Source organism: Palaemon carinicauda, chromosome 6 (assembly GCF_036898095.1).
Source record: "Palaemon carinicauda isolate YSFRI2023 chromosome 6, ASM3689809v2, whole genome shotgun sequence".
Taxonomy (NCBI): domain Eukaryota; kingdom Metazoa; phylum Arthropoda; class Malacostraca; order Decapoda; family Palaemonidae; genus Palaemon; species Palaemon carinicauda.
Window position 1 is genome coordinate 114,248,125 of NC_090730.1, and position 12,500 is coordinate 114,260,624.

Sequence of the window (12,500 nt, forward strand, 5' to 3'; positions counted from 1 at the left end):
ACCCTTACCTGTCACAGGACAAGAGATAGAGATGGTCTGATCCTCCGTCGTTGTAATCAAAGTGCTAACAGAGGAATGGTGAGGACGACCATCAGGAGGCAGGAAAGCAGCGTCAACACCTCCTGCAGGTGAAAAAAAAATATATAAATATAACTTTTAGCTTGTGTGAATGATGCCATGTCTCCTTCGATGATCCCAAAAATACATCGAAGGCAAGAAGATTCTTTGTACCAAGCATTTGCGTGACACTACACATGATGCGAAAGTTTTAACGGCCAAACTCGTTAATAGTCTAGAAATAGGATTCAGTGTAAACAAAAATACCGACAACAACAACGATAATAATAATAATAATAATAATAATAATAATAATAATAATAATAATAATAATAATAATTGTTATGCACTGTATGCGACTCATTTGATGAAAATGCTTTGAAAAAACTCCAAACCCTAGGTGAGAAAGAGCAAGATATAAAAAACTACTTGTAAGGTAATTTTAAGTTATTTTCGAGAAGCATGATTTTTCTTCTTATCTGGAGGTGATATTTTGAAAGATCACGAGACATCAGCAATTCTAAGAAACTAATTTACAGTCACAAGAGAATGTTTTCATCATTACCAAATATTCAAAACATACCACTATGTCTCACGTATCTTAAAGAGGGTCAGAGGGGTTTGCTGTAATCTATTAATTTACAGATCTTTCAAACACCTCCATGATGTACCGCACATATTTCATACACGCTCGTACACTGTAACGGTTTTGCTTTTTTGTCTTATCACTCGCTCTTCTTTGCACTGATAATAAACCAACCTGTGTAAGCATGCTAGTTCATGTATTATTTTGTTTGAATTTTTATGACGTTCTTGCTTGCATGTCCTGGTATATAAACTTGATGTCTCTTTAATAAAGTTTAGTTGCACTCTCCTTGCCTCTCATTAACAACTCTCTCGTACACTGGGGACCAATTAAGGAAGGACCAGCTCCCTCTCGCCTTCCCCTTCACTGCTCTATCTTATTGTTACAATCCTGCTCACCAAACTTGAAGGTTCAACACACGCCGCCTCAATGAAACTGCCGCCCTTCGCCAGCAGAGATGTGTGCACCTAGTTCTAGCATGAGTAAGTCCAGTTTCGCATCAAGGGCATGACTTACCCAAGAAACCAAAACAAACTCTGTTCTCCCTGTGATCCCTGAGGGCACTTTCTTGGAAATCTCCAATTGGCTTTGTGAGCAGTGGGACATCCCAATAGCATATAATGACCTCGAAACATACCTCCTGGAATAGTACTTACATTTCCCAGCTGCCCATATAGCCAAGCTTTTTCAGGTCTCTCAACAATCATTGGGAAACCAAAAGCCTTAGCCTGCCCGCAGGGATATGACCAGTATCGCTCGCCTGCAACCTTGTGCGGACGGCTCTAATTGTGAGGTACACCTACTTCGTGTCCTTTGGGTACGATGCTTACCAGATACTGTACGTGCGGCCATACCCGATGTTGATATTTTGCCCATGAAGGACCTGATGACCAAAGTCGACACCCTTATGGACAGCCACTTCAACTTTTATATCTCCATCAACACCTCCACTCCTGATGAAGAGGATAACTATTCAGCATCGACCGAAGCTGATGTGAATTAGGTAGGACACAAACTCCCACCCTGTGACATACCGCAGAGGAGACAAAGCCACCCACCACTCGATCATGCACCAACCAACAAACTTTACAGCCACTTAATGATGCCCATCGGCTGCTGTTATATTATTACCATTCCAGATTCTAGGGTGCTGCGAAGAAATATGCAAACGGGTGCCAGTGGCAAAAAAGCGTGTGAGTAGGCCATCGCTTGTGGTAGTGGCCTCCCTTGTCACTAATCTTTTGTTTTTACATGATGCTGATACAGGCGTGCAATTTTTAGTAGAGACGGGTGATTGCCGTTCTCTTCTGCCAAGCCCACTCCCCAAGACACGATGTAGTCTATCTAAGTCTGCTGAAATCCGCCTGGTAGCTGCCAACGGATCTACGATGCCCAGCAACAGTTACAAGAACCTTACATTATCGATTGAAAACGCCAAATATCATTGGAAGTTGCTCATTGCTGACGTCACACTGCCAATCCTCGGTGCGAATTTCCTCTCACATTTCCACTTCCTGGTTGATATCGCTCACCGACGGTTAGTCAATGCAGACTCTCACTTATCGACACCCATTCAATCAGCTCCCTCCGACCTTGCTCTCCACAGCAGCACACCTACGGATGCCTACGCCCATCTCCTCACATCGTACTTGGAACTCTTCTGTCCCGAACTTTGACACCTGCCAATAGTTCCAGGCAAAAACAGTATTTATAACCATATCAAGACGATGGGGCCCCATTGATCGCCAGACTCAGGTGTTTGGCATGGATCATTTGGCAGCTGTCAAGCAAACGTTTGCTGTAATGGAAATGGGCCTTTGTCAAAAGGTCTCAAGTCCATGGTCCTTACCCTTACATATCATCCTGAAGAAAGATGGTTCCTTGCGTCCGTGTGTGGCTTACAGGAGTTTGAACATGCAGAGAGAATCGAACCGCTACCCCCCCTTACAAAAAATGCCGACATGATCTCTTAGTTGCACAAAGCAAAAGTTTTTTCCACGCTTGACCTCCTTCAGGGGCATTATCAGGTGCCCACAAACTCAGAAGATGCAGTATCCCCAAGCCCACTATCACCACCCCTTTCGGTACATACACCTTCAATTACTCCTTTTTGGCCTTTCTAATGCTGGGGCCACTTTTTAATACCCCATGCATTGCATTTTAAGGGACCTCCCCTTCTGCATATGTTACATGGGCGACTTACATGTGTTTTTTGCCTCCACAGAGGAACACCTGTCACCTATCCATCATGCTTGACCACCTATCGTTCTTAAGGCACCGCATCACTCCTGAAGGAGTCCACCCCCTCCCTGAGAAGGTAGTAGCCATTCAGAACTTCGCCACGCCCCCAACCATTAAAGCAATGGGACTATTATCACCCTTTCCTGTCAGCTACTGCCACTACACTTGACCCCCTTTACGCCTTCCCCAATGGCAAGACAAAAGACCTGGAATCAGGTCCCCTTCAAGAAGCAGCCTTCTGCAATGCAAAGAATGCCCTATCAACTACTGCTAATCTCACTTTACCTGTGCCACATGCCCCTTTCCTTCCCTCTACAGATGCCAGCGACGTTGCTATTGGTGCGGTACTCGAGCAAGTGGTCAATGGCTCGCCCTGCCCATTGGCCTTCTTCAGTAAAAGACTATCCAAGTCAGAATCTGGCTACTTTTTCTTCAACCACGAATTACTTGCGGTGAATTTAGCTGTCCGGCACTTTTGCCACTTCTTAGAAAGTATGTCCTTCTCTATCTGCATGGCCCACATACCTCTGGTACATGTCTTCACTCGACAATCCAATGCCTCGTCCGCCCGTCAACGCCGGAATCTCTCCGCTGTGGCTGAATACAACTGCACCTTTTAACTTATCTCTGGGAAAATGAAATCCATTGCTAATGCTCTGTCAAGAAATACATTGGCCCCATTCACCTGGGATTAGATTACAGTGCCTTAGCATAATGCCCCCAAAAAAGATCTGGAGTACCAAGTATGTAAGACATACTGCACATCCCTCTGTTAGGAAGACTTCCTTCTCGACGACTCCAATTCCACCCTCCTCTGTGAAGTCAGTACTGGTAAACCACGACCATGGAAACCTGCTCCCATGTACCAACAGGTGTTTGATTTCATTCATGGCCTTTCACATCCCTCGTGCCGATCAACTATACTGATGACGAAGTTCGTTTGGCATGGCATTACTAAGGATGCTAAGGATTTTTTCAGTCCATGTACTTCATGTCAAACCTCAAAAGACACGGATTCAAGAGTGGGCACCTTTCCTCAATCTCAGCGTCATTTTGTCCAAATTCTAATTTGAAGTAGTAGGTCCCCTACCCACATCACAAGGATATCGTTACCTGTTTACCGTCATTGACCACTCTACTCGCTAGAAGCCATTCTCATGGAAACTGCAACATCTGCCTCATGTACATCTATCTGCTTTATTCTTAGGGTGGATAGTGAGATTCGGTATCCCTGAGCAAATGTCAATTGTGGACATCATTAGCTAATCTCCTGGACAATACCCTACATCAGACAACCACCTACAAACCTGCTGCCAATGGAATGGTTAAACGTTTTCACTGTACCCTCAATGCAGCTTTGATGTACCGCTGTAATGACTCCAGCTGGTTTACTCAGCTTCCCTGGGACCTCGTGGGACCAAGAACCACTCCTAAAGATGCCCTGGATGTCTCAACAGCTGATGTGGTGTATGGCAACCCATTGGTTGTTCCTACCAATTTTTTTCCGCCTACAACTTCCTCCAATTATCTCCAGCCCCTATGTCACATTGTGAGAAAATTTACTCCTTGCCGCCAGACTTACAAGCCCCCAGTGAAGCAACACATGCTGGGAGATCTGCATTCAGCAATGCACATTTTCCTACACAATGACACTAGTGAGCCCCACTAACGCCCCCTTACACGGCCTGTGATCCATGACCCGTTGTACTCCAACGGCTTTCATAATTAGCATTCGCAGCAAAGGAGACTGGGTCTCTATTGATTGCCTAAAACCTGCATATCTACTGCCAGATGACCAGACTACAGTACGCCTCTCTAGAGCAAGATGCTCTATTTCACATGTATATCATGTTTAATTGGGTAGCCATGTACTGTACGTGTTCCATACACGCTCATACAATGTAACAGTTTTTGTTTTTGTTTTATCGTTCGCTCTTCCTTGCACTGATAATAAACCAACCTATGTAAGCATGCTATCTTATGTATTATATTTTTTGAATTTTTGTGACGTTCTTGGTATATAAACTCAATATCTATATGATAAAGTTTAATTGCATTTATCTTTCCTCTCAGTTTCAACATAACAGGTCTCTCACACAAAGATATTAAGGAAACTGAATTTCAGTTGTCATTCACAAAAACTTGGTAACCATAATTTGAATAAAAAAATAACTGAAAACTCCGAAACACAATAATAAAACATTTTAGATAAATAATGTAATCTTGATTATAACTTCAATTTAAGAAAATAAAATTCAAATGATCTAATTCTGATGTTTTTCTCTCGACTAATATTCTCTGAAAAGTTCTAGGTGGACGTTAATAACTAACTTATTATCTCTCACCTGGAGAAGATACTTTGAATGGTCCAATGAGAGCTGTAGTATTGATTCTTGGAGGGGCGTTGACTACTACTCTAACGATCTTCTCGTCTGCCCCGGCAGAGTTCTCTGCAAGGCACTTGTACTGGGTAGCATCAGTTACTGCCGATCTTGTGATCAATAGTTTCTCACCGTCATTAATGACCTGCAAACAAGCATTTGTGTTATGAATGCAAAAGTACGGGAGTCTGTTGAATGTTAAAAAATTTGTTTGACAAGGAAGTATGGAAAATAAATTTTGACACAAGTCGATTTCATTTTTATTATTACAAAGTAATGTCACTGAACCTATTTACTTCGGAATTCATTAATACTAAAAACAACAATATGCAATGTAAAAGCATCTAATAATTTAAAAATTTTAGTAAACTTATCACTCACTGGATGCCTGGTCTCCTGAAGTTCACGTCCAACAAACCATGTCCTGCTGGGTTTTGGTGAACCTTTAAGCAGGTGGCACTCGAGGGAGGCATGTCCACCTTCCATGACGGTAACCACTTCCTCCTCTCCCTCTCTCTGATGCCCACTGCGCACTCCACCTTCGATTTGAGGAGGAACTGTAAGGAAAATATAATTTTAGGACTGTCAATATCCAGGTTTTTAATTGTTAAGGTTGGCACTAAACAGGTGCTTTATGTCACTTGATTTGCTATAAAAAAATGTCAGTGACGAGCTTTTCGTGGCATGCTTTTAATTGTATAAGGCAGAGCAACGGGATCACAGAGTATTTTATGTCAGATGCATTACTCTTGACATTCAAATTTAGTATAAGATTGCAGATATACAAACGATGATCAAGCTTGCATATCAACCTTTAAAAACCCAAATTGATTAGTGTGCAGAGAAAGTGCTTATCAAAAGGGACAACTGGAAACGTAGCTTGAACTGAACTATGAATATTTATTATGTATGCAGAACTAGAAAATATTTTTTTGTGCTATCTTAAGCTGATAACAATAGTGCCCTAGTATTTTTTCCTTTCTATACCAATGGGAATGTGAATCAATCACTTCCCTACAGGCACAAATATGTTGTATGAAATACTGACTAAATACTCAAGCTTAATTTTTTTCAGTTTTACTCAAAATATGATTATATATGCGTAAAGAAAACTGAAATGATACATTCTGTAATAGCAGACGACATTGTGAAAAATATTTCCGGAGTGGGTTACTTAAAATTCTTTATATATACAAAAGAGTTGCGTTTTTTTTTTTTTGGTTCTCTGCAAATAATCTTTGAATAAAGATACTTATGTGTATGTGTGAGAACTAAATTTGTTTTTTTAGATGGTAACTGCTACCAACAAATCACCATTCTATCCTTCTTAACAAGCAACCAAGCAGTTATGTGAAAATAAGAACGAAAAACTGATTAACAGCATAACTTACCAAGATAGGTCATCACTTCAGAATAGCCTAGTAAAAAAAAACTAATAAGATAAGGCAACATCATCTGCAATATTATTTGTATATCTTAATGTGCGATCGTTACAGAGAGAGAGAGAGAGAGAGAGAGAGAGAGAGAGAGAGAGAGAGAGAGAGAGAGCGCGCGATATCTTACCTAGTACTGACAGACTAATTGGAATGTCTGTAATTCCAGCGGCGTTTCTCGCTGTGCACGTATAAATTCCAGAGTTGTCACTTCCAGCATGTGCGATTCTGAGGGTGCGCCCGCTGGCTGCGACATCAATGTTTCCAAGCCCTTCCACGCCCACGATAGTGCCTCCCACGGTCCAAATTATAGTAGGCTCTGGAAATAGATGGAAATGTATCGGTAAATTCAAGAGTTTGACTCTTGCCAGTTTGTCTTTGCAGACAGCTGTTTTGTTTGTTGATAATGAAGATCAGGCATATTTCAATTACGTGATTTCACACACACACACACGCACATACACACACACACACACACACACACACATATATATATATATATATATATATATATATATATATATATATATATATATATATAAATATATATATATATATATAAATATATATATATATATATATATATATATATATATATATATATATATATATATGTATATATATATATATATATATATATATATATATATATATACATATGTGTGTGTGTGTGTGTATGTGTGTGAGTATTATAAAATTTATACATACACATATATATATATATATATATATATATATATATATATATATATATATATACATATGTTTATTTATGTACAAGTGTATATGTATGAATATTTAGATTTCGACTATAAAGTAAGTTATATAGTCGAACTACACAAAAAAGAACTCACTAACTGGTATCATGTTATAAAAACCAAAAGCATACGTTAATAAGCTTCCATGTCAAATATAAAACTGTATCCTGTACTTGATTACTGTACAGTACTGTATATATACTATTTAAAAAAAAATTAAGGTACAGTAAAACAGAGAGAGAGAGAGAGAGAGAGAGAGAGAGAGAGAGAGAGAGAGAGAGAGAGAGAGAGAGAGAGAGATGATATAATACAATGTTATGGTATAAGAGATTGTTATAATATTAACACATGGACTGTCTTTTACAGTGAAAAACTTTGGCCGGTTCGTGAAGTACAGTGCCACCTTGCAAGACTACAGTACAGTATCACATAGTATCGGATACAATAAACTAAGGTAGTATGTCTTTGCCGTATAACCAGCTTTCCACTTTTGCTCTTTAACATTAAATATTGCTAGCTATTTCAATTAAGACGACTGGATACATTGCGCTATCAGGTGGGCATACAATAGCCTCTCGACCAATTTGTTAATAAAGGAAATCTGTAAGTTGTGTTCTTATAATTTGGAAATTGCTTGACCCTAGTGACACCTGTTTAGTTCTAATAGGAAATAATCTATTTCAGGTGTCTTGAGAATAATATTTGTAAAAATATATTAGTTTAGCGGAGACGGTAAAGTGAAACAGGATATATCCATCTAAATGAAATAAAGGGAGTGCAAACCTAGTTTTATTTTGGGGATTGTTTCAATCCCTTCCAAACAGTAATGGTTTTAGTAGAGAAAATAAATGATATACATAGTCTACGGGAGAATCTTCTTTTGCATATACAGTAGCTGTCTTGCATAGCCTAACATCGAATCCCTTAATTTTGAAAAGGGGACACACACACTCGAAGAATCTACCCCTGAAAATTTCAGCCAGTATTCTGGGATGAGGAGACTAGCCTAAAGTCATAATCGATGAATTTTCGGATATCTACAGTAAATGCTTACGAGACTAGATATTTCTTGTGGTCACCTGTCCAAGAGCTGCATTGTGCTGAAATAGATAAAAATACCCCAATATTTCTTAGTAGGCCTACTTACCTGGATGTGCATTGACTGGACATTCCAAAACAACACTCTGGCCCTCCATAACAGACACCTCCGTTACGGCATCGGTGCCAATGACAGGTGATACTGCAAAAGAAAAAATTATTTAAACATAATTAAGAAAAAATTCAATCATAGGATTGAATCCGATGCTTGAAATTGTCAATTACTTTCTTTCTTATCTGTAACTGCTAAAGCGTTTGGTCTGGAAATGGAGGTATGGTGTAAATAGTATATAATTAATATTATGGGGAATAATTCTAGGAATAAGGGTGTTATTATTAGTATTGTGTAGAAGTTGTTAGTGTCTAAGTGTAGGATAATTTAATTTTAAGTGCACATTAAAGCAAAGCACTGGAAAACTGCAGAAATTGGGATGTTGACAACGCTGGTCTGTAAGGGGGGGGGGGGGGGTGAAAAATTGAGTTGGTTTTCCTAGGCTCGATATTTTCCTAGCGAAGGTTGCAGATTGGTTAGCTTATGACAAGCTGTTCTCTTCAGTAGTGATTGAGAGGTAGAGCTCATTGTGGAATGTGTAGACAAATGGTAGAGGTACAGGTTGTCAGTAAGTAAGGTCAGACCGTTTATGTCTGTTGCTGTGATGTTTGTCCAGTGTTTGTTTATATTTGATCTGTGGTGTGTTTGGGCAGTGATTGTCTCCTGCTGTGGTGTCTCGCCTGATGTTTGTGTGTGGCAGCATTAGTGGTGTCGTTAGTGTTGTCTCATAGTACAAGCTGGGAAGGCAAGTTATTGGAGATTAAGGACTTGGCTAACTTCATCACTTTGGTCCTAGGAGGGATACATTGGTGCTGTACTTAGAGATAAGTGAGAAAGACTAGGAAGATCATGAGAAGGTAAAGCAGACGATGGAGAAGGCATTGATACAAGGCATGTTTGATGCCTTTTGAAAATTAAAGAGGCTTCAATGTACAGGGGAACAAGTTTGTCTTTGCAAATAAAATAAGGAGGTTAGCTGAATAGTTTGGGTTTAAGGGTAAGGGCTTGGAGCAAGTGGTGAAGTTGGTCTTCGTGACTGGTTTTCTAGACCGTGTTGCAACGGAGTTACAGAAGATCAAAGATGTGGAGTCATTAAGTATGAAGGAGCTGGTATCTAGAGCCGGGGTGTTAATATTATAGGGGTAAGGGTGTAGCAGCAGTTGCAAATGGAAGACCAGTGGTGGACAGTCGACCTTTTCATCTTAGGGGCAGTCAACATAGAGGTGAGATCGGGAAAAGCCATAACTTCTTCATATGGTGTTACACATGGCTAGAGATTGTAAAATGCCCAGGCTAATTGTCACTTGTTACCAGTGTGGAAAACCCCCGTCCTATTTATTTTCGGTGTGATCAGGGAAAAGAGCAAGGGGTGGAGGTTATTGCGCAGGAGGCTTCCCTTGCAACACAGTAAAGGTGTTTCCAAGTATTTTGTCACTTGTGAGAATCGGAGTTAAAAGGAGAATAGCGAGAGCTTTAGTTGACTCTAGTTGCTCAGACCACAATACTGAGTAGTCCCATGGTGGAAGAATTGAGATTTCTGGTGGAGGGTTGGTTACCATTGATGGAAGATCTGTTAGATATAATGGAAGAGAAGATGTTGACCTAAATGTAGGTGAACTGGGGACGGATATAATCAGGCAACTTGGAGAAGTGATCTTCTTGGATGGGAGATTAACTCAGAAGGGAGTGCCTTGTCTAGATGACAAGAGAAGACATTGTGAAGTGGCAGTAGATGAGATTTTCAGATATGAGGGAGATAATGTGATTGAGAGGCCGTTGGGCGATTGTGGTGTGGAACTAAACACAAGTGGGAATGGCAGTAGGTACTTGGAGTGCAGGATCCAGAAATCAGTCAGGAAGGTGCTGCTAGAAAAAAAGCTGGTTGAGAAGGGAGAAAGGTGTTAAATTAGAGAGAAGGATTTTGCTGCTATGTTAGATGGGTGAAGTAGGCGGCTGAGTAGTTTATAAAAGAGGAAGTTCGATTATTGAAGGACAAGGTGGGATGTTTTAATAACACTGTACAAGGGGTGAAAGAGGATTTTGTCGATGAAGTCCAGAGATGAGTTGATGAAGGAATTCTGATGCCTTAGGAAGAGGAGGAAGAGAGTGGTGGAGTGTTACCATTGCTGGCAGTCGTCCAGCGTAACAAGAATAATGTCAGTCTAGTGCTGGACTTACGTGAGCTGAAAAAAAATATGTAAAATGCCACGCAGGGAATGATTTCATTGATGCATGCCGTGAAAGCCTTAGGAAGTGGAAACAGATGGATGGAGCTTTGGCAGTCATCAATCTTAAGTTTGCATATCTTCAGATTCATGTTGCAAAAAAGTTGTCGAAGTACCAGCTGGTACTTCAAACCTCCTGCCTAACTAGGTTATAATTTGGGCTATGTTCAGCACCTCGTATTATGTTAGTGAGCCTTAAGACAATGTTGAAGATGGACAAAGCCATAGGGGATGTCACAGATTCTTATATAGATAACATTGTCGTGAATGAATCTTTAGTGACAGCTAATGCAGTTTTACAGCGCCTAGAAAAGTATGGCATGGTCACCGAACTCTCTGTTTCAATAGAAGGAAGAATTTATTGGGGTTGAGAGTGAAGAGAGATGGAATGGGTGCACTACCATTCCAGAAGTGAAAGAGATGATGAATAGGAGAAAACTTTTCTCGGTGTGTGGAAGGCTGGCAGGGCATTACCTGTGGCAGGTTAACTGCAGACCACATGCAGCTATGTGAAAGAGCAAGCAAAAAGTGAAAGTTAGGACGATAAGGTAGAAAGAGAGACTGTGGCAATGAATTGCTACATTGTGGCGAGGGTAAAGAAAGAAAATCCAGAAATCGGAAATTGGTGTGCACCCAAGATATAAAAAGGTATGGTATGATATGATGTAGTAGAAGTCAGAGCACCGCTGCGTGAGAAAGATGACTACAAACACACCAATGTTGCCGAACTAGAGGAAGTGCTTAAAGGAACCAATGTGGCACTGAAATGGAATCTGTGAGAAATTGAAATAAAGCCTGGTTCTGTAGTATTGTTTGGGAGGATCCACTCTGTTTTGACTTCTGAAACCAGAGTTCTGACTAGAGACCAGTAGAGGTCCTGGTGAAGTACTGCTTTTGTATTTTAAAGGAACTGATAAAATAATGTTAGTTGCATGAGGAGCTTGAGTTTGTACTTATGGAAAAGAAGAGAGCAGTCGTTTTGATAAGAGTTAAAAAAAAAAAAACTGGATTGTAGTACTTGAAAGAAGAAAGAGGGAAGAGGAATTTGAAGTGTGTTGTATCTAGGTATGCCAGTATGAAAGAGTTTCGTCAATTGCCTCATATGGGTGTCGATTGGAGTTTGTTTGTAGCAAGGAACATAGATCCTAATGTTACGAGAAGGTTCAGTTCAGAGGGTGGTATGAAGTTGTAATCAGTGCTAGTCTATTGACATGGTAAGACATGATCTTGGGGAACTGAGGGTGTAGTCAGGCTAGATAAGATTGGCCATCTATGTGACACACTATGGAGGAGGAATATACTTATCGGTAGTAGACTGTGGCTATGGGGGATTTACCATCCGATGGGAACTGAAAGCATAAAATGTAAGGGGAATAGCATGGGTTCCAAATGAAATCTTCTTAGAATGAGGGCCAATCAGTGAGGTGGTAATGGATAATGGCACATTGTTCCACTCACAAGTCTTGAAGGATATGTTCCACAACCCATCGTTTGGCTGGAAATTGTATAGTGGAGAGACACCATCAGCCTATCAAGTCAATAGCAGAGGGGGGAGGGGGCAAAATTTGGTTAGAGGAGGCAGTATTTTGGTACAGCTGCTTTCCCAGGTCTGAATAGAATGAAAGGTCAGTGCCACAGAAAGCAGTGTTCAACTATGAGTGGTACCACC

At 40.4% G+C, this 12,500-nt stretch overlaps 1 protein-coding gene across 1 annotated transcript in view; it reads right to left on the reverse strand.

The window, feature by feature from the left end:
- LOC137642617 (hemicentin-1-like) overlaps positions 1-12,500 on the reverse strand; it is a 287,924-nt gene that overhangs the window by 93,857 nt on the left and 181,567 nt on the right. The window contains exons 59-63 of the mRNA XM_068375327.1: positions 8,604-8,696; positions 6,829-7,017; positions 5,647-5,822; positions 5,230-5,410; positions 9-122 (exon numbers count right to left, since the gene is read on the reverse strand). Of these exons, the coding sequence (XP_068231428.1) occupies positions 9-122; positions 5,230-5,410; positions 5,647-5,822; positions 6,829-7,017; positions 8,604-8,696 (753 nt within the window). The remainder of the gene's footprint in view (positions 1-8; positions 123-5,229; positions 5,411-5,646; positions 5,823-6,828; positions 7,018-8,603; positions 8,697-12,500) is intronic.